This window comes from Schistocerca serialis, chromosome 5, assembly GCF_023864345.2.
Source record: "Schistocerca serialis cubense isolate TAMUIC-IGC-003099 chromosome 5, iqSchSeri2.2, whole genome shotgun sequence".
Taxonomy (NCBI): domain Eukaryota; kingdom Metazoa; phylum Arthropoda; class Insecta; order Orthoptera; family Acrididae; genus Schistocerca; species Schistocerca serialis.
The window spans coordinates 541606935-541630881 of record NC_064642.1 but is presented as its reverse complement, the minus strand read 5'-3'; the positions used below and the strand labels follow the sequence as shown (position 1 = coordinate 541630881).

The window sequence follows — 23947 nt, the reverse complement described above, 5'->3', positions numbered from 1 at the left end:
GTCAGTATATTTCAACAACTCCTGGTTTACACTGTGGATGTGGTGGCCACATGTGGTGAGTCTGTAAGGAACCGACTTTTTGACATGGATCAGGTGATAGCTGTCAAAAGTGGAGGTACTGCAAGGGGCTGGTGTGCTTGACATGAACATATGTATTTACGGAGCCGTTTGAGTTGTGGAGATCAACATCTAGGAAAGTGGTTCATTGTGCACCATGTGAAACAGATTGGCGAGTAGGTTTAAGATTATGGAGGAAAGAGTGACTATTGTCCCTCCCATGAGTCCAGATCACAATAAAGTCATCAATGATTTTAACCAGACAAGAGGCCATAGGTGTTGACTGGATAGAAATGATTCCCCTAGATGTCCCTTAAATAAGTGACTGTACTGTTTGAATGCCAACAGCAGACTCAATACAAACTTCACACAGATGTTCAACTTTTGACCAGTGCACATGAAGTAATTGAGGCTTTGTGCATGATGCCTATTTATAGACACACACATTAGGAATATTTAAAAAAAATTAAACTGTCGAGCTATTATATTTTGATTATTTACACAGAAAAATTGAAAAATACCAAGATACAGTACATAATAAAGTAAGTTTTTTTTAAATCAAAAGCTGTGTGATTAGAAAATGAGAAAATAATATACACTGAAACCTCCTGGCAGATTAAAACTGTATGCCGGACTGAGACTCGAACTCAAGGCACTTCAAGTCTCAATCCAGCACAGAGTTTGAATCTGTTAGGAAGTTACATATCAGTGCACATTCTGCTGTTGAATGAAAAATTCATTCTAACAGGTCCTGTTTTATGAGAGTGCAGTTTTAATGTGTATTGGAATTCCTAAAATTTGCCAAGAATTTTACAGATAGTGAAATCTTCTAATTTGAATAATTAACAAACTAATGTATAAAAACATTCCATCCAGGAATTCCCATTATTGTTTAACAAACTAGAACTTTATTTTGGAGAAAGTATACATTTTCATAAACAGAAAAATTGGGTCTACTAAACTGTAAGGATTGATTTTGGAAATGAACATATTTTGAGATTAGAACACTGTAGAAAATGAAACTCTTAAACACAAATAACTTACATATATAAGTCTTGAAAAATGAAAAATACTTTTGAAAAGTGTATAATGAGGGCTTTTAGGTAAGCAAGGTCAGTCTCGAAACAAACATTTTTTAGCTTTGCTGAATTTTGACATGCACATGCAGCAGTTTATAGGCATAGTAAATTATGAATATTTCTTAAAATAAAAATGAAAGCAATAATATTTTGAAAAAATAAGGTAACTGGACAGAAAAAATATAGTCACCTTGTAGTGACAGAACACAGATATAAAAGATTACAATTAGGCAAGCTTTTGGAACCAGTGTTCATTCTTTGGCAGAAGGGTGGAAGGGGAAGGAAGAGAGCTGAAGGAAAAGACCTGGAGAGGTCTAGGAAAAGGGCTAGATATCGGGAAAGTCACCCTGAACTGTGGGTCGGGGGAGACTTACCGGACAGGATGAGAAAGAAACACTGATTGTTGAGGACTGCACTAGATGAACTTTGAAAACCTTAAAGTTTAAAAGTGGAAGACAGGGTAATATACACGACAGAGACTACTGTTTAAACATCATGCATGAGTTGATAAGAGTGAAAAGCTAAGTGCATTGTATGTAACAGAGGAGGAGGGGTGGTGGTAAAAAATAGACAGGTAAGAAAATGGAAGATGTAGAAGACAAAAATGGAGTGAAGAAATGCTGAGGTGGAAGAACCTAGGACATGTTGTAATGCTAGTTCCCAACTGTGGAGTTCCGAGAAAATGGTGTCTGGGGGAAGAATGCACCAAATTATCAGTTAGGATGAATGGGCATAGGCATAAGGTGTATACTAGCAACATGCAATATCCTGGTGCAGAGCATGGTCTACACAGGGTGTATACGACCCGGGACAACCGGGAGATTTGGGAAAAACCCGGGAATTTTTTCATCCGGGAGAAAACCGGGAAGAACCCGGGATATTTTTAGAATTCCGGGAATTTTTCATTGTTTTAGTTTTCAGTTAAATTTTTTGTAATTTTGACTGGTAAGAACCGATACTCTAACAAAGGATATTACTGTATCCCAATACTGCAGAATAATACTTCAACAATAAAACATAAACGAGAGAAAAAAACGAAAATAACTTAAATTGCAAAGGAAATGCGCCATATACAACAATGACACACAGTGCTCACGCAAGCGTCTGCCAATTGAAAATGTGTCAAAAGCTTTAGGAAGACTATGCAATGCTTCATAACAACAAATTGCCTCCAATAAGCATGTAGTCGCAACTGTTTACATTCGATTTGTTTCAGCAGTTACTCGCGGGCTCATGCACATGCGCAGTTGAGTCTCGTTTGAGTAGTAGATTCTCCCGCTTCTGGATAGAGGAATGTGGCTGTTGGCTGTGCAAGTAGCTAGTGCTAGATGCTACCGGCAAAAGGGAGTGCCAAATTCATATTCTTGAGGAAAAAAACTTGTTTCACAAAGCGTCTAGCATCCAGCGCATGTTTGTCTATCGATTATTCATATGATTTTGAAACGCTTTCCTTTGGTTTTTGAACATTTTTGAACACATTTTAAGTTGATTTCTGAATGAATCATAAGTTGACTTTTGAATGCATGCATAGTGCACGTGATGTCTCTGTCAGGAGAATCTTAGTCGCATCTAGAAATGAACTTTCCGCAGACAAAAGGGGACGGGGCCATACGAGCTGAGGGAGTAAAACCGAACGGATGAATGCCAATCGCTGTCTGATTATGTGGTTGATTGGGTTTGTGAATGATCAGCATTGTTGTAATTACTAGTGAAATCCATAGATTCGGACTACCCAAAGGATGTTAAGTCCCATAGTGCTCAGAGCCATTTGAACCATTGAACTACCCAAATGGAAATAAACGACTGTCAGGAATAACAGGTGAGAAAGTTTACGTATTATCTTCTCGGTGTATCCAAGGAAATGAAATTTTGATAGAAAATTTTTGGCCAGATTGCTACACTAGTAAGGACCAGTAGTACAGTCCCTGGCTAGCAGCCGCGTAAATTCTATTCTGGAAGTAACGCAAAAAACGTGTTGTTCGAACACGTAACAACGCCTAACCGGAAAATAATCGCGGGTTAACTAAACCTGTGAATCTGGCAGGGTTAGTGAAGTTAATCGGCGAACAAATTTTGACAGTGGCAGCAATAGCTACAGAATTGGTGATGACAAGATTGTTTGTTAGAACGAGGAAGGAGAAGAAACGGGAACATCACACAAATTATGGAAAATAAGACGATTCCAAATTTATATAAAAATTTCGTAATACTACTTTCCGATCTCATGCTTAAGAAGCTGGTGCGTGTGAATGAAATGTGAAACTATTTCCTAACATAAAGCTTTTTGCTTGTAGTCGGCGTAATAGGCATTTGATATTGGTTCTTGGATTATATTCTGTCGTATTATAAAAATGGCCATTTGTGCCAAACAGTCTCGTTTATTTGGTGTGTTACAAAATTACTGCCATATTAGAAAGGCCTATTTTGTTTTATCTAGCAGACAGTGACAAAATAGATGTAATCAGATCGAGAAACCACACCAGTCTTGGGTATTATTTGTATTAACAGCCTTTTCAGTATTAGGTAACGACATTTCGATTTTTCATGTAGCAAAACGTTTGACAAACTTTGATGAGATAATAGATTCTTTCGCAGAAGGAAGGCACGCCATGTAAAGCTGTAGCAAGATTAGAGAGAAAAAAATGCTAGGACCTATGATTTGAAGAAATGTGTAATTTCTTGCTCATCTCTTGTCAGTATTGGTTTTATGTACCCTATATTTAATTTTATGTCACACGAAACAGCAAGTTATTAACTAGTAGGCAATAAAGAGTTCAGATTTTCTGCAGAGTTCTTGTTCTCTCAATTACAAATAATCCAATCCGCTATTAATTGCGAGATTCTTTTTAAAAAGCGGCAGGCTGTCAAACCGGTCGACTGGGAGCAGGAGAGGCAGCACAGGACATTTCAATTTCCACCTCCTGAATATAGTTTGGACGTGCGGTAGAAAAATGTTTTATGAAGAGGCGTGGCCTGCACTTTGGCATACTTAAGACCAAATAATATGTCTCATATTTCCTCGAATATATATGTTTTATGTTTCAGACGTTTCAGGAAGATGTGCGCTACAAGATGAACATATTTTTGAAAATTCGATTTTTTTTTAAATATTGACTCGGTTCGCAAATGTAGATCCGGGGCTGATGCGCAGAGCAGTCTTGAGTTATAGTGGGTTGTCTCCACATGACCCGTGTTTACATTTAATGATTTTGCTGTTTCCCCTTCATTTACTCTCACTTCAAATGAAAACAAAATGGATATCTGTGGCCGGGAGCTATCAAGTGAATTAAAACACATTCACATAATTACGGAAGGCTGAAATATGTCATTAGTTTCAGATTTTATTTAGTTTCCACCTTTCTGACAGTCAACCATTAATCGCCTTGCGGAGCAATGAAGTTATTTTTGTGTGTTTGCGAAACAAATTTGACTTTTGTTACCCTTTTCTGCAGAGGCAGTCAACGTATTTCAATCGAAATGTTTAATTTCATAGTACTGGCTAGTTTCAATTGTTCGCTGCATTTCAAGTGCATGTTTTCATTTTCTAGCACGTACGGCATTATGCCATAATAAAGAACCAAACATGATATAATACAGTACTGGTGCTTCAAGGAAAATTACATCCCGAAAACCACACTGAAAAGCTTAATATCAGGTTGAGGTCTACTTCATTGGGAATCTGGACATACAAAGGTGGACGTTTTAGTTTTGTTCACGAAATTCCGATGCTCTTGGAGCATCCTCTGATGTCTTGTTTCTTTTATGACATAATGTATGATCTTTCAAAATTTTACACGTACGTACATACGGGCTTCCTACGTCATAGTAGCTACCCAAGCGCGGTGTCGCCTGTTATCTGCGCTCTCTGGCAACTGCTGAAACAAACCCATTTCTAACAGGTCGTGGGAAAATAATGCATATAGTGGTTTGAAAAGCGTTACTTTCAAAGTAAATATCCTTTTATGTAAGTTGAACTATGTGCAAAAATGTACCATAAATTTATTAAATCACAGAGCGTTTGACTCTCATTTAAAAATCAACTCTTTGATGACGAGCCATTTAGAAGAATTTTGAACCCTGAAGATCAGACATGTATGTCATTATTAAAAATTTGTGTGTTTAGCTTCTCTTGCAGCTTGAGACCAATATTATATATGAAAGCTTTGCTTTTCTTGTAGCAACACTATGTATATTAATTTAAACTATTAACTTTCCCCGTGTCGTGTGTTCGTGCTACTTAACAGTGATGTTGCTGTTGGCTGACATCACGTGTCCTATGCTCTGAATATACGCGTCATCAGCTGGCGAGATCACGTGACATGAGCTAAGAACGGCTTACAAAAGCGCATCGAAATCTCGATTTCAATGATTCGGAAAGTAACACGCGGTGTTTGGTGGAATTCCAATGTATACTTTCGTATTATGAAAATACGCAGTGTACATGTTGCTGCACGTCAAAGATATTTCCAAAACGTGTCTTTTTCCCTGAGTTTCGTTTTCTAAAGTGCCGGGAAATTGTACGCTCGTGTATAAAACCAAGGATTGATAAGGGAAAATATACTGTCACCCGGGAGAAAGTGTATTTTTAACTGGGAAATCCGGGAAAAATCCAGGATTTTTTTTGCTTGTCCACGTAGACACCCTGTCTACAACATGACAATTGTGACCTTGGTGCTTGTTTCACCAACATCTGGACTCTTCCCCCACACACCAGTTTCTCAGGACTCCGCAGGTGGGAACTAGTGTTACAACATGTCCTTGGTTCTCTCCACCCACCTGGCCTTAATTTCCTTTATTTCTTCTGCCTCAGATTTACTTCACAGTATTCACTCCTTTCTTGACTCCATTTTAGTCTTCTACATCTTTCATTTTCTTACCGGTCTATTTTTTGCTGCCCCACTCCCTCTCTTTTACATACAATACACTTAGCTTTTCATTCTTATTAACTCGTGCACAATGTCTAAGCTGTAATGTCTGTCTTGCATATTATGTTGTCTTCCACCTCTAAACTCTCAGGTTTTCAAATCTTATCTGGTGCAGTTCCCAACAATTGTTCTTTCCTTCTCATCCTGTCCAGTAAGTCTTCCCCGACCCACAGTTCTGGGGACTTTCCTGAAATGTACCTCTTTTACTAGACCTCTCCCGTCCTTTTTTCGTTCACCTCTCTTCCTTCCCCTTCAGCCCTTCTGCCTGACGAAGGAACCACTGACTCCAGAAGCTTGCCTACTTATAATTTTTTATGTGTGTGTTCTGCCACCGCTTGGTGAGTAGATTTTCTCATCTTTCCAGTTACCTTACTTTGTCTTTAAATAAAAAGTCTCGTGATGAACTAAATATATTATTGTTATAAACTACTGATAAACTGTAGGACAGAATAATGACAATATTATGAAAAGGATAAATCGCTACTCATCACATACTGGAGATGTTGAGTCACAAACTGGCAAACCAAAAAGACAGCCATACAAGGAAGCTTTCAGCTAAAACCTTCTTCTAAATTAGACAATAGCAAAGTAGTGGCGGGGGATGATAAAGTGCTGATTGTGGGAACCTACAGGGATGAGGCAGGGACAGAGTAGGGCAGCTAGTTGCAGTCGGGAGGTTAGACAGAAGGATGGGGAGGGAGGGGGGGGGGACCAAAAAGGAGAGAAGTCAGCTGTTTCTTGGCCACAGTTTGTCAGTGGGCATTCATGCAGACAGAAAGCTTGTTGGTTGTCATGCTCATGTAGAATGCAGCACAGTGGTTGCAGCTTAGCTTACAGATCACATGAAGGGTTTCATATGTAGCCCTGCCTTTGATGGCATAGGTTACGCTTGTGATCTGATTGGATTAGGTGGTGGTGGGAGAATGTATGAGACAGGTCTTGCATCTAGGTCTATTACAGGGATATGAGGCATGAGACAATGGGTTGGGAGCTGGATATGAGTAGAGATGAATAAGGATATTGTGTAGGTTCAGTGGGTGGTGGAATACCACTGTGAGGATAGTGGGTAGGACATTGCTCTTTCAGTGCAGGACGGGGGTAGTCAAAACCATGGCAGAGAATGTGACTCATTGCTCCAGTCCTGGGTGGTATTGAGTCATGAGGGGAATGCTCCTCTGTGACCAGATGGTCATTGAAGAGGTAAGACAAAGGAGGTCTGTTTCTGTACAAGATTGGCAGGGTAATTATAGGCTGCAGAGGCCTCAGTGAGACTCATGGTATATTTTGAGGTGGACTGCTCGTCACTACAGATGCAGTGGCTGTGGGTGACTAGGCTGTATTGAAGGGACTTCCTGGTATGGAATGACTGGCAGCTGGTCAAAGTGGAGGTATTGCTGTTGGTTGGTAGGTTTTATATGTACAGAGGTATTGATGTAACCATCTTTGACATGGAGGTCAACATCAAGGATGGTAGCTTGTTGGGTTGAGGAAGACCAGGTGAAGCAAATGGGAGAGAATGTTTTGAGATTCTGGAGGAATGTAGATAGGATGTCCTCATCCTCGATCCAGATCACAAAGATGTCATCAGTGAATCTGAACCATTAATTGTTGAGGTATCCCACCTTGCAACATTTAAACCTCATCTATTTCTTAGTCATCAATTTAGATGTTAAGTTTTTCACTAATCAAACTTGTGCTGCTCCTAATTACTTTCATTGTTCTTCTGTACTAATTAGACTGTTAATTTCATCCTACAGCCCCAGTAATTCATCTTCACTTTTACTGCAGATAGCAATATCATCAGCAAATCTTATCATTAGTATCCTTTCATCCTCAATTTTATCTTGCCCCCAAACCTTTTTGTTATTCTGATCATTGCTTCTTTGATGTATAAACTGAACAGTAGTGGTGAAAAATTGCATCCCTATATTACACCCTTCTTAATCTAAGAACTTCATTCTTGGTCTTCCATTCTTATCACATCCTCATGGTTTTTGTACATACAGTATATTGATTTTTCAAGTCATGCTTCGTTATCAAGTGCAACATCAGAATAGCCTCTCTCGTGCTTTTACCATTCCTAAAGTGAAACTGATTTGTCACCCAAGAGAGCCTTAATTTTCTTTCCATTCTTCTGGTTATTCTTCTTGACATTGACTTTGATGCATGAGCTGTTAAGTCAATAGTATGATAATTTTCACACTTATCTGCCCTTGCTATCTTTGGGATTGGGTGGATGATATTTTTCTGAAAGTCTGATGGCATGGCTCCAGTTTATAGATGCTGCATATCAACTTCTGAGGTCGTTCGCTTACATTACCTCCCTTCCCCACAACGATTTTAGAAATTCTGAAGGAATGTCATTGATCTTTTCTACCTTATTTGATCTCAAGTCTTCCAAGCTTTGTTAAACTTTGCCTCTAATACTACTTCACCTAGCTCTTTCATATTGACTCCCAGTTCTTTTTCTATAGCATCAAACAGACACAAAGGCCTTCTGTGTACTCTTTCAACCTATCTGCTCTTACCTCTGTATTTAATGGTAAAATTCCTCTTGCACTCTTAATGTTGCCATCTTCACTCTTAATTTCACCAAAGGTTGTTTTGATTTTTCCATGTGCTGTGTCTGTCTTCTGAGAACCATTTCTTTTTCATTCTTGAAATTTTCCCAGTAACCACTTCTCTTTATCTTCCTAGCACTTTCTATCTATTTCATTCCTGAGTGACATACCTGAAGTGACAAAAGTCATGGGACACCTCCGAACATTGCGTTGGACCTCCTTTTGCCTGGTGTAGTGCACCAACTTGATGGCACAGGCTTAGCAAGTCGCTGGAAGTCCCCTGCACAAATACTGAGCTATGCTGCCTCTAAGCCATCCACAAAAGTTTTGCCAGTGCTGGATTTGTGCATGAACTTTTCTCTTGATTATTCCCATAAATGCTTGATGGGAGTCATATTGGGCAATCTCGGTGGCCAAATCATTTGCTCAAACTGTTCAGAATGTTGTTCAAACCATTGAGAACAATTGTGGCCCATTGACATGGTGCATTTCCATCCATAAAAATTCCATCATTGTTTGGCAGCAAATGGTCTCCAAGAAGCAAAACATAACCATTTTCAGTCAGTAGTTGGTTCAGTTGGAAGAGAGGACTCTGTCCATTCCATGTAAACACAGCCCACACCATTATGGAGACACCACCAACTTGCACAGTGCTTCATTGACAGCTTGGGTCCATGGTTTCATGGGGTCTGGGCCACACTCAGACCCTACCATCAGTTCTTACCAACTGAAATCAGGACTCATCTGACCAGACCACAGTTTTCCAACCGATAGTCATGAGCACAGAAAATATGCTGCAGATGATGTCCTGCTGTTAGTAAAGGCACTTGTGTTGCTCGTCTGATACCATAGCCCATTAATACCAAATTTTGCTGCACTGTCCTAATGCATACATTCACCATACATTGGTTTCTGTTGTTATCATTGACAACTCTTTGCAAAAGCCTATGCTCTTGGTTGTTAACTGAGGGTCACTGGCCACTTAATTGTCCATGGTGTGAGGTAACACCTGAAATTTGGTATTCTTGGCACATTCTTGACAATGTGGATCTTGGAATACTGTATTCCCTAATGATTTCAGAAAAAAATGTCCCACACATTTAGCTCCAACTACCATTCCATGTTCAAAGTCTGTTGGTTCCTATCATGCAGCCATAATCTTGTCAGAAACTTTTTCACATGAATCACCTCAGTACAAATGACACCTCCACCAATTCAGTGCCCTTTTATACCTTGGGTACACGATACTACCACCATCTGTATATTTGCATATTGCTGCCCCTGACTTTTGTCATCTCAGTGTTTATTTCTGGATTTCTATCTTTCCCTGAACAGTTTTGGTACTTTGTTCTTTTGTCAATCAATTGAAGTATTACTAATGTCACCCAAGGTTCCCTCACTGTTACTTTCCTTGTGCCTACATTTGTCTATCATTTTCTGTTACTGTCGTTTTTAGAGATGTCCCTTCCATCAACTGAACTGACTGCTGTGGTATTTGTTATTGCAGTATCCACAGCCTTAGAGAACTTCAGATGTACATCATAATTCATCAGTCATTCAGTATCCTGCTTCTTTCCACTTGGGTTCTTGTGGATGATCCTCATAATGCCAGCCTACTGAAGTGTGATCTGAATATATACCTGTTCCTGGGTATGCTTTAAAATCTGATATCTGATTTTAGAATCTTTCTCTCTCCATGACATAATCCATCTGGAATCTTCATGTGTCTCCAGGCCATTTCCAAGTATACCTCCTCCTCTTGTAACTCTTGAATTATGTATTAATTATTAGTAACTGAAATTTATTGCAGCACCCATTAGTCTTTCTCCTCTCATATTCCTATGACTGAGCCCATATTCTCCCATAACTTGTTCTGTTCTGTCCTCTGCTACCAAGTTCCCGTACCCCCAACAATTAATGGATTTTCCTCTCCCTTTTGATACTGTATTACCGATTCAAAGTGCTGCTACACTTTATCTCTCTCTTCATCTTTTGCACTGGCATGCATACCTCAACTGTTGTTGTTGCCTCTGATTTTGCTATCATTTCTGATGAGAATAATACTAGATTCAAATTCCCACCTGGCCATCCAGTTTTAAGTTTTCTGTAATTTCCCTAGATCACTTAAGGAAAATGCTGGGATGGGTCCTGTGAAATGGCACACCTGTTTTCCTTCCCCATCCTTCTTGATCCAGTATTGTGCTCCGTTTCTGATCTCATTGCTGACAGGATATTAAACTTTACTCTTCTTTCCTTTCTTTGATAACTTTCTTATTATTCACCGTCTTTCAAGTTTTGATGTTTTTTCAGACCACTGAACTGTTAGCTCACTTAGTTCAGATACTGTGTTTGTATTTTATTTATTTACTCAATTATTTATTATAGTTTGTTTCCGAATTCAAGGAAAGTTTGTACATTTAGCATCATATGCTTCACATACTCATCAAATGGTATACTCTTTTATTCATTTTCAGCCAGAGAAGAATGTTTATTTGTCTTATTTATAACTATGACCTCAATTTGTTTCTTTATCATTGATTTTAGGTCATACTTGGACTAATATGTCCATTTTATATCGTCACGCAACTTGAATTCAAATCCAAAGAAGAATTGCTCCTGATGCCTCAAACTGAGGAAGAGCATATGGTTGGTCTCGAAGAAGAAACTGAAAGTGTAGAAGGGCATACAAATGGAGGACATAGAAACACAGAGCCTGATGCAGAGGTGTGTATTTGCGGGCACTGTGTCGTGCAGTAAATTGTATTGATGTGCTGATGGTTGCTACACAGTGCTGCTTTGGCTGAAAGCGATTATCTCATTTATTAGAATAACTTTGCTGTGTCATAACATTTAGGCTTTTATATAATGTGCTTTGCATTTCAAATTTAAAATGACTTAAAAGCATATTAGAGCTACTATTAATTATGAATTTATGTAAATTCAAATCATTTAGTGATTTACTTTGCTTGTAGCGGCAATAGCTAGACAAAGTATGATTACAAAGTATTCTCTGCATTGTTCATAAATATAAGTAACTTAATTTTCAATAATAATTCTTAGAGCTGATAATTATTAGCTTGTTGACACTAGGATTGCAACTGTTGCAAGTCTTATAATTTTTAATACTTGACATTTCACCGTAATAGTGTAGTTAAACTAGTGGTAGTCATATTCATCTGCAGGATAAGAGAAGAGCTATGCAGTTCAAAATGACTGGTACAAAAACAGGGAGATGAAAGCAAGGACTATTACCTTTTTTCCAGAAAAGAACCTATAGTCACATCCAGCACTTTATGATCTATTTATCAGGTGGTAGAAGATCTATGCACAAAAAAGGTGATACAAACATTAGCTCAGGTGTGGGTGGGTTCTTTCATTTGACAATGGAAAGAAGAGGCTTGGAGAAAATAATACTTTTTCAGGAATTAAGTATGAACATTATCGACAACACTAGATCATGGCAGACTTCACCGGACAGGGAAATGAGAAAATCCAGTACTTTTCAAACAGTATGGACAATTCAGCATGAGGTGACCTTTAAATGCTGATTCATAATATTGTACTGTTACCATTTCTAATGTTATCCCAGCTGATCTTCTAGAAAGCCTTCCACTATATAGTCCAAGAATAAGCTTTTGCACCTTATGGAAGTTCTAATTGTAGGTAGCTTTTACTCCTTATACAACAGGAAAAACTATTACATTTTTACATCACAACGTTAAGTAAATGAATGAACATTCAAAAATTGAATAATAGTAATATAAGTAAGATATTATCAATAGATATCAAATGGAAAAGGAGCATACAATACACTATTGTTAGGAATTATCACATTATTCATCTCGAATACTTTGAGGAGGCCATGAACAAGCCCATATGACAATGGCTGAGCCAGATCAAATTCTGAATAATTACTAAAAGGACACAATTTTATAAACTGTATCAATTTTAGGATACTTCAATATGTATTGTTAACAGGATCTTGAATATCCCTGCTAAGAGCAGAAAAGTCTTCAACTCGGATTTCAGTTTTTCACTGGCTGCCTTCAGTGCTCTGTTGAAAATTTATGCTGTGGATAATCTCATTTATTCCATGTTCTCTTCTCTTTTTAGAGATGACGAAATCCCTGGTCACCAAAACCTATTGTTTATGTTATCTTGCAGTTGTACCTAAGTCTGCTACTGCCTTGTCTGTAGAAGATTATTCTGTCTTTGATCATATGTGATAAGTTAAAATGGTGTGCTTAACTCATATATCTGCTTTTCACAAACAGCATACTACCACTTGAGCAACCTGAGCAAGCCTCATGGGCCAACTCAGATCATCCTTCTCTCCTTTTCTTTCCAAACCATGTTGAAGATATCACATTGACTAGCATCTCTGAGAGAAATGATATAATAGAGAGTTTGACCTATCTTAAGCCTCATTACTTTTAATGAGCAATAATTCTCATACTCTTTACTGAGTGTTGATTGTACACACATCAAAAAAAGTTTTGCATCAGCCCAGTTCCCAGAATTCCTGAAGATAGATGTTGACTGTGGATACTGTATCACAGACACAGTCCCTTTCACTGTTCAGAGATGTCACTAAACCCACCAAAATATGTAAACAGCCACGAATAAGCAGCACCTAGGTATTAGACGGAGGGGGTCTGACAGCCGGGTCAGTTCCAGTCATTCCACCAGGAAGGAGGTACATGGCTTGTGTAGTCTGTAGTTCAATGATGTCTACATGGTCAATACCACGGTTTGATCACATCCACATTGTTACTTTGTGCCAGGAAGGGCTCTCAACAAGGAAATTGGCCAGGCGTCTCGGAGTGAACCAAAGTGATGTTGTTCAGTCATCGAGGAGATACGGAGAGACAGAAACTATCAATGGCGTGACTCGCTCAGGCTGCCCAAGGGCTGCTACTGCACTGGATGACCGCTACCTATGGATTATGGCTTGGAGGAACACTGACATAAACACCAACATGTTGGATAATGCTTTTTGTGCAGCCACAGGACGTCGTGTTAAGACCCAAAACTGTGTGCAATAGGCTGCGTGATGCGCAACTTCACTCTCAACGTCCATGGCGAGGTCCATCTTTGCAACCACGTCACAGTGCAGTGCTGTGCAGATGGGCCCAGCAACATGCCGAATGGACTGCTCAGGATTGGCATTACATTCTTTTCACCGGTGAGTGTCACATATGCCTTCAACCAGACAATCATCAGAGACGTGTTTGGAGGTAACCCAGTCAGGCTGAATGCCTTAGACACACTGTCTAGTGAGTGCAGCAGGGTGGAGGTTCCCTGCTGTTTTGGGGTGGTATTATATGGGGCCGATGTACGCCGCTGGTGGTCATGGATGGCGATGTAATGGCTGTATGATACATGAATGCCATCCTCCAACCAATAGTGCGACCATATCGGCAGCATATTGATGAGGCATTCATCTGCATGGATGAAAATTCGTGCACCTATTGTGCACATCTTGTGAATGACTTCCTTCAGGATAACAACACTGCTCAACTAGAGTGGCAGGCATGTTCTCCAGACAAGAACCCTACGGAACATGTCTGGGACAGATTGAAGAGGACTGTTTATGGACGTCATGACCCACTAACCACTCTGAGGGATCCACGCCAAATCGCCGTTGAGGAGTGGGACAGTCTGGACCAAAAGTGCCTTGATGAACTTGTGGATAGTATGCCATGACAAATACAGGCAAGCAAGAGGACATGCTGCTGGATATTAGAGGTACCAGTGTGTGCAGCAATCTGGACCACCACCTCTGAAGGTCTCACTGTAGGGTGGAATGTGTGGTTTTCATGAGCAATAAAAAGGTTCGAAATGATGTTTACATTGATCTCTATCCCAATTTTTGTCTACAGGACTCTCAGAACCGAGGTGATGCAAAACTTTTTTTGATGTGTGTATGTCACAAGTTAAAACTGTACAGTTGCAAAGGAAAGGGAAGGATCCCATAAGAATTATAAACTTTGAGTCAGCAATTGAAGTGGGGTCAGATGGCATAAGTGGCAGTGCATTGCCCACAAAAGATACATATCTCATCTTGAGCCCCGATTCATCTCACAGTTTTAACTTGGTCACAATCAGTAATTATATACTCCATGTAGCAAATGAAAATTCTTTCTCAGTGCTCTATCATTAATTGTGTTTCATTTCAAAGAATATTAGTTTCCATAAGTATAGTAGTGGTAGAAACATTGTCAGTGCAGACAAAGAGTAATAATTCACTTATTTACTTAAATACTGGTACCTTTAATACTGACTATCATCAATGAGAAGTGATGGTTGGCAACAGATTTAATACATTATTTATCTCAAAAATGTTGTTTCCTTTGCGTTTGACATGTTACCTCAGCTGATTTTCAAGAAAATACTGGCTGTTTTGATGATCTGTGTTGTCAGATATGGTTTCACTTCAACTTTAGCTGCATGGTCAAACTAGGATTTCAGGGTTTTTACTGTCAATGTAGATAGTTCTGTTTGCGCTAAATAAAACATAATAATAAAAAAAAACTGACAACAAAGAGTGTGGCATCAAAGTCAAGAGTAGGACATTTAGGTGCAGTGCAAGCACTGTGGGATTGTGGCTCCGTCAACAAAGTTCTATGGCGATGGTGTCAACAAACAAGTCTCTTGTTGGGAGAAACATGTTCCTTGCCATACTATGCTGAGAAGTAAATATACAGACAAAATCAAACTATGGAAAATCCAGAATAGTGTAATGACAGTATTATGAAAAGGATTGATTGCTACTCACCATATGGCGGATATGCTGAGTCACAGATAGGCACAACAAAAAGACTACCAAGTAAGATTTTGGCCAGAGGGCTTTCTTCTGAATGAGTGTGTGTGTTGCCTCATTCAGAAGAAGGCCTTCTGGCCAAAAGCTTATTTGTTTAGTAATCTTTTTGTTAAGCTTGTCTGTGACTTAGCATCTCTGCTACGTGGTGAGTAGCAGTCTGTCCTAAAATATGTTTTATTTGAAAAGCTCTAAGAGTTTTCACATAAAAGATTTGAGGCATTATTTTTCAGAATGATTTTGTAGATTAATTGTTAGAAAAATGCAGTTGATAAACAATGGACAAAACAGAATGGGATAACAAGATCAAGTTGTTCCTCAAAAATGGTAATGTGGAATCAAAGTCAGATTGTGTTGCATACTTGTTGTGAAATAAGACTGAGGGCTTTGAAAGCAGCTTCTGACATATATTCCAAAATTTGGTTCTTTGAACAATAATAACATTTGAAAACACTTTGAACAATAATAACATGTGAAGTGAAAGAGAACTGGTTTTATAGTATTAAAAAAACTATAGTGTGATTATAAACTGTAGTTTTTATCTGCTCAACTCATAGGAGAAATGGTTACAGAAAGAAACACTCAGACAGATTGCATTGGGCAGTGCAATATGAGTAGAACAGCTAAACATGAGAGCTTGCACACCAGTGACCATTAAAAACTGGAGGAGAAGACAGCATCAGTCAGAGCATGAATTTGTGCATTATACTACTCTTCCGTAGTCAAGCTAGTTGATGAAGGCTTCAGGGTTTGCCTCTATGGGAAAGTTAAATGAGGATACCTCATAAAGAGACTTGGCTTTCTGAGAACTCAATACAATGGCCATAAGCAGTCTATTTTGTTGTGGGAAAGAGAAAGTAATCACTTAAAAGCAGACCTGGGCTGGAGAATCCAGAACTAGTCAAGAAATGCAAGAGTGTTGGCTGCTATTCCAACAGACACATGGTCCAAACTGTCCTGAAAAAAATTCATTTTCATGTTTTTTCTCTGGTCGACACTCAATAAATGCAAAAAACATTCTATTGGTTAATTCTTCACGCTAAAAATACCATAAACTTCCTTCAGGTACATCTATGGCATCAGATTTTTGACATACCTTTAATTGTTGATGTAACCTTTATTAATGATTTCATCTGTGGCTGCACTCTTGTGATGGTCTTCATGTGTGTAGCTTTCAAGAGACATGTGGCACCTTTTTTAGGATGTTACTGCTCCATGACTATGTTGGAAGTGCCATTACAAATTAGAACCCAATCATTTTCAAAATTTACAGATACATTTTTTTGTGTTGCTGAGCAGGCTGTTTCATCTGTTTTGAAGAAGGATAAATCCAGAGGATCTTGTACTTAAAGTCTGGGAGAGAACTGTGCTCCATTATAATACTTGTAGTGCATTTTTCAGGTTTATCATTTTAGTACACTTGAGAAACAGAAATTGAAGTTTTGATATGGTATGAAAAAAGAATGAATCAGAATCGAGATTAGAGTGTTCCTTCATGAAGCAATGAATTTAGTGCATCATGACAGTGTACTGTATTACTCATATCTGTTGCACTAGAGACTGAAATTTAATTCAGTATTTTTAATTTGAATGGACATATGTGGTAAAACATGCAGATGATGTACCAGTATAAAAATCTATAGCAGTTTTGTGGAAATCAGTACCCAAGAAAACATATGAGGGCTCTTAAAGCGTAACCTCATTATAATTACCTTATAAATTCTGTTTAAATCATACCTGATAGGCTACCTTAGCACTGAGCATTTAGTTTTATGATCAAGAATATCATTATACCATGATGCAATCCACAAGTCAGGAAATTACTTTTGTTTCTTGTAATGTTCCCCTATATTTGTATTGTTGGTCTGTTTCTCTAGTGTCACTTCACTTATACCTTTTCCTCCAAAAAAAATATGATAATCAAAGAGGAAGATGACTTGTCGCACCAAAAAGTCATGGCACAGTTTTTCTTTGTCTGCATTTGTTTGAGGAGAAAAGCTCTCTCAAAGAGACAGACAGCCAGTAAAGAAGAGGCACAAATAATTTTCATGGGAAGTAAACCAATGTGGAAATGAATGAATTGAGGAAGTAACATGATTTTCCTTCTGGGTAGGCAGATTCTCTCAGTAATTTAACTGCATTATCAAGGGTACACCTTACTCAAAATTATATGGTGAACTATTACCTGTTGCCATTACTGCAGTGACTGGGCAAGGGATACACTCACATACTCTGCAGTATGTGTTCATCAGGATTCTCACCAAAGTGGCAGCAAAAATTTTGAGGAGTCAGGCAAAAACGACTGGTACAAAAATTTTCAGTGATAAGACAAACTAACAAAGCAACTGCAGAGAAGTTTCATAAGTGGAAGCATACATATGTTTTGGACTCCTATCGATTCTAAGAGTGCCTAACAATGTTAAACATAGGTTCAGCTGTAGGACTGCACACTTGATCAACACCAAAAATCTTGAATAGAGAAGATGATGTGTTCAGTAGATGTGTTTGCAGGAAGGACATTATTTTTTGTTCTGCATTGTTGCTTATGGTGAACACCTCAGTCTCAATGCATGTGAAGAGTGGCAGGGAAGAAAGAAAACTGTCTAGTTAGTTAGTTAGTTGGTTGCATGTTCCATTGATCAATCGCATGGTACGGTAGCCATTATGATGTGGAACGTGTCAAGTGCACAAGAAATGCACATATAAAACAAAATTTTTTTAAATATATATATTACAATACAGAGTTAAAGATTAATATTTCTATTATTTACCCCATTTCCTTAAATGGCGCAAAATGCATATACTATATTTATAGATTTATTTATTCCTATTCAAGAATTCATCTATGGTATAGAAGGAGTTGTCAAGGAGATATGATTTCAATTTATTTTTGAAGCTATTACTGCTGTCTGTCAGATACCTTATTTCACCAGGCAATTTGTCGAAAAATTTTATAGCAGCATATTTTACCCCTTTCTGTGCCAAAGATAGGTTGAGCAAAGGACAGTGTAAGTCTTTCTTTTTTGTGGTATTATAACCATGAATGTCACTGTTGGTCCAGGTTTTTGAGAACAAATTTCATTAGTGAGTATATGTATTGTGAGGATGTTGTAAGAATTCCCAATCTCTTAAAAAGATGCCTACAAGATGTGCGACTATGAACCTCACACATTATTCTAACCACTTTCTTTTGAGCAGTGAATACTTTTTGTCTAAATGTTGAGTTACCCCAAAATATTATTCTGTATGACATCAGAGAGTGAAAATATGTTAGCTTACTAATTTCTATAACCTTAAAATTTTCAATTATTCTGATTGCAAAAGTTGCTTTAGGAGATCCAAAATATGAATTTTCCAATTAAGATTCTCATCTATGTGCACACCCAAAAACTTAGTATGCTCTACCCTGTCTACTGACTTCTGTTGATGTGTTATATTTATTGAAGGAACTGTACTTTTTGCAGCAGAAAATTGGATGTACTGTGGTTTTTCAAAGTTTAGGGCAAGCTGTATCATGCTTGAGACTCTTTTCTGTATGACGTTTTGTTACCAAGCTTTGCATATCACAAAAGAGAGCTGATATTAATAATAAGTATTTTCTACACTAGGTAACTCCATCCACAAGAATAAAGAATTTTGGCAATTAAACATAATGTTCATCTTCTGCATGAAAATACAAGGCTCCAAACTTGTGTGTTAAGAAGAATTTACATAGAAATAATTCAGTGCGATTTTATTCTTACAGACCTTATTAATCAGTTTATAACTAGTATTTGTTATGGACAATTGAGTGTGGATTGAGAAACACGTTAGTCAATGTAATAATTTTTAATTGACAGGATTTAAGTATCATGGGCTGAAAAAAAACTTCTAATTTTATTTTTTAATGTGTAGCAAAATTAAAATACATGTTTTTTATGTGTGTTTGAAATTTAATTAATTCAAAATAAAAAGTAAGTTATGCATGTACATTAATCAGCAGTCACCATTAACAATAACAGTGCTCTCAGTAACACCAAACTCTACAACTTTTAGACCAATCACATATTCTATATAGGATAGCGCACTTCAGATCAAAAGTGCAGAGGAAAATGAGAACTGTTATTAGTACTGCAAACAGATCCGTTAACACTGTTTCTGATAACTCCAACATCACATATTTACTCTGAATCAACTGTCATTTGGCATGATTATGTTCTGATTTGTTTCACATTCTTTGGATTTATTTGGCCAGTGATCAATTTATCATCCACAGTATCAGCAGTAAATTATGGTTTCAAATAATTCAGTGAGGATTTGCTCATTCTAGTAGTTGTACATAGACATATGTGCTGCAAGTCATTATAAAAAACAATAAAAGAAACTGTACACTTTCATTGCAATTCCATCAACTTGGGATGGTATTGGTACAGATCATTCAGTAACCAAATGAGCTTCATGAAGAAAATATGTACTGGGAACATTCTGTGTAGCAGGAACTTGGCACTTCTGTAAAATTTTAGATGGTATGGGCTGTATTGCCTTTTTGTTTGTGAACTTAAAGATTAAAAATCAGTTCTTATGAGGTATGACCAAATAATATGTGGACTGGTTTGTTACTAAATTAAATTGCAAGTGACTGCATGCCTATATCCATGAGTCAGATGCCACCACTGTACATCACTACCTTCCTAATCTGATGAAATTGAGAAGCCATTTTTAGATGTGTCAGTGTGTCATATCTTCTCAACACTCTAAAATCCTTCAAACCATTTCTGATTTAAATATGTAAATATAAAGTACAAACAGAAACTCATATAAAGTACAGACAGAATTTCATAAAAAGCACTGCAAGAAATAGATAAGAAAATATATTTATATGCATGCTAAAAGCCTTTTAATTTGCTTATAGATCTTGTGCTATGATTATTTACACATGAAATTCATAATTACACAGCACTTTGACAGAGCGTCCCAGCACGCTGCTGAAAATCTGAGCGTATGGATTAGGTTCCCAGATATGTGAGTGGCTCGAAGACTTTTTAAATAATAAAACCCAGTGTATTGTCCTTGACGGTAGATGTCCATTCGAGATGGGGTATTGTCAGGAGTGCCCCAAGGAAGTATGATAGGACTGGTCTGTTTCTCTATATACATAAATTATGTGACAGATAGGGTGAATAGCAATTTAAAGGTTTGTTGACGTTTGGTGTACAGGAAGTGAATGTAGGAAGATACAAGGTGACTTGAACAAAATTTATAGTTCATGTGTTGAATGGCAATTTGTTCCAAATGTATAAAAATGTAAGTTAATGCAGGTGAGTAGAAACAACAATACTGTAATGTTTGAATACAGCATTAGTAATGTGCTGCTTGCCTCAGTCATAATGACTGAACATCTAGGCGTAATGTACCAAAGTGATATGAAATGGAATGAGCACATCAGGTTGGTACTAGGGAAGGAGGATGCTCGACTTTGTTTTATTGGAAGACTATTGAAAATGTGGAGCTCATCTATAAAGGAGACAGCATCTAGAATGCTATGGTGACCCAACCTTGAGCACTGTTTGAGTGTTTGAGATTCCCACCTGGTCAGATTAAAGAAAGACATTGAAGCAATTCAGAGCCATGCTGCTAGATTTGTTGCCAATCGGTTCTATCAGCATGCAATTATTACAGAGATGCTTCATTAAGTCAAATTGGAATCCCTGGAGGACACACAATGCTCTTTTCACAAGGCACTGTTGTGGGAGTTAGAGAACCACCATTTGAGGTTGAACGCAGATTGATTCTACTGCTGGCAACATAATTACATAAGGACCATGAAGATAAGATGAGAAAAATTAGGGCTCATATGGAGATTTATAGACATTTGTTTTTCCCTCACTATGTTTGTGAGTGGAACAGGAAAAGAAATGGTACCCTCCACCATGGCATATACACTCCTGGAAATGGAAAAAAGAACACATTGACACCGGTGTGTCAGACCCACCATACTTGCTCCGGACACTGCAAGAGGGCTGTACAAGCAATGATCACACGCACGGCACAGCGGACACACCAGGAACCGTGGTGTTGGCCGTCGAATGGCGCTAGCTGCGCAGCATTTGTGCACCGCCGCCGTCAGTGTCAGCCAGTTTGCCGTGGCATACGGAACTCCATCGCAGTCTTTAACACTGGTAGCATGCCGCGACAGCGTGGACGTGAACCATATGTGCAGTTGACGGACTTTGAGCGAGGGCGTATAGTGGGCATGCGGGAGGCCGGGTGGACGTACCGCCGAATTGCTCAACACGTGGGGCGTGAGGTCTCCACAGTACATCGATGTTGTCGCCAGTGGTCGGCGGAAGGTGCACGTGCCCGTCGACCTGGGACCGGACCGCAGCGACGCACGGATGCACGCCAAGACCGTAGGATCCTACGCAGTGCCGTAGGGGACCGCACCACCACTTCCCAGCAAATTAGGGACACTGTTGCTCCTGGGGTATCGGCGAGGACCATTCGCAACCGTCTCCATGAAGCTGGGCTACGGTCCCACACACCGTTAGGCCATCTTCCGCTCACGCCCCAACATCGTGCAGCCCGCCTCCAGTGGTGTCGCGACAGGCGTGAATGGAGGGACGAATGGAGACGTGTCGTCTTCGGCGATGAGAGTCGCTTCTGCCTTGGTGCCAATGATGGTCGTATGCGTGTTTGGCGCCGTGCAGGTGAGCGCCACAATCAGGACTGCATACGACCGAGGCACACAGGGCCAACACCCGGCATCATGGTGTGGGGAGCGATCTCCTACACTGGCCGTACACCACTGGTGATCGTCGAGGGGACACTGAATAGTGCACGGTACATCCAAACCGTCATCGAACCCATCGTTCTACCATTCCTAGACCGGCAAGGGAACTTGCTGTTCCAACAGGACAATGCACGTCCGCATGTATCCCGTGCCACCCAACGTGCTCTAGAAGGTGTAAGTCAACTACCCTGGCCAGCAAGATCTCCGGATCTGTCCCCCATTGAGCATGTTTGGGACTGGATGAAGCGTCGTCTCACGCGGTCTGCACGTCCAGCACGAACGCTGGTCCAACTGAGGCGCCAGGTGGAAATGGCATGGCAAGCCGTTCCACAGGACTACATCCAGCATCTCTACGATCGTCTCCATGGGAGAATAGCAGCCTGCATTGCTGCGAAAGGTGGATATACACTGTACTAGTGCCGACATTGTGCATGCTCTGTTGCCTGTGTCTATGTGCCTGTGGTTCTGTCAGTGTGATCATGTGATGTATCTGACCCCAGGAATGTGTCAATAAAGTTTCCCCTTCCTGGGACAATGAATTCACGGTGTTCTTATTTCAATTTCCAGGAGTGTAGATGTAGATGAAATATGTAATAAAATGAAAATTGTAAAATAATAACAGGACAGAATATGTACTTCAGGAGATGTAATTACAAGTGATGCCAACAGACGCAAGTAAAACAATCTATACCTAACTTGCAGAACTATTAGTTCCTTCCTGAAGGAGGAAAAAGTAGGTTTGGGGAACGTTACAAGGAGGGAGAGGTCACTCAGATCCTGGACTGTGCACTCAAAGACATGAGCAAAAGAAAAATGAAGACTTCAGGCAGCAGAACTCAGGTTTTTCAGAAGAGCAGCAATATATTACTAAATAGCTAAAATGGTCATTTGATCACAGTTGCTGGTTGCCTGTCTAATGGCTTTCAGGGGCAAAACATTTCTTCTTTTTTTCCTTGTGCCTTTGTCCCACGTCAGTGCAAGGTCAGCATGGTTATTAACAGATGTGGCATGTTTAATTTAAGGGATGGCTAGATGCCCTTCCTGTTACTGTCCCATACCTCCCAGATTGGAATATGGGTACGCTAACTGTCTGTATGTATTGTTATTCATGTGGAAGTGAGCAAAAGTTGATAATCTCTCAGGCGATTCAGTCTGAGGCCAGTGCACCTCTCCATCCCAGAAGTAGTGCTTTAACATGCACAGCTATCTGGGCAGGTAGGGGCAACAAAAATTGTATTTTCATTATTACATATAATTACTGATCAAATTTAAAATGCTGTCATAATCTACTCATTAAGAGGTATAATCTCACAGTGAATGTTTAACACAATAAGTATTGAAGCCAGAAACTGTCTTGCCTTGAAGTAGCATAACTCACAGTGCGCAAATTCCTCAGTGTATGTTCATCCAATACTGGAGAATGAGACCACTTAATGACTTCCAACAAACTATACACATAATTTCAAATACTTTTAAAGCTTTCTCTCATTGACAACCTCACAAAATAATGAATGAAGGGAAAATAGCTTATCATGTAATACATTTTCACTAGTCATGCAGTAAAACTATAGAATCAGACATGACATTTTGACTTATTACTTCTTTACTACCAATTAACTCTACTCGCAACACATTCACACCAATATGCACATGTACCACTGAATATAAAAATGTAAATAGTTCTCAATAGCTGTCCAGACAGGAGCAGAACTCTTTGATGGGCCAGAACTGGGAGC

The 23947-nt window shown here is 39.0% G+C and overlaps 1 protein-coding gene across 1 annotated transcript in view; it reads left to right on the top strand.

Moving 5' to 3' along the window:
- Positions 1-23947, top strand: part of LOC126482069 (transient receptor potential cation channel trpm) — a 177462-nt gene that overhangs the window by 110910 nt on the left and 42605 nt on the right. Inside the window, exon 14 of the mRNA XM_050106045.1 lies at positions 11167-11346. Coding sequence (XP_049962002.1) covers positions 11167-11346 — 180 coding nt within the window. The remainder of the gene's footprint in view (positions 1-11166; positions 11347-23947) is intronic.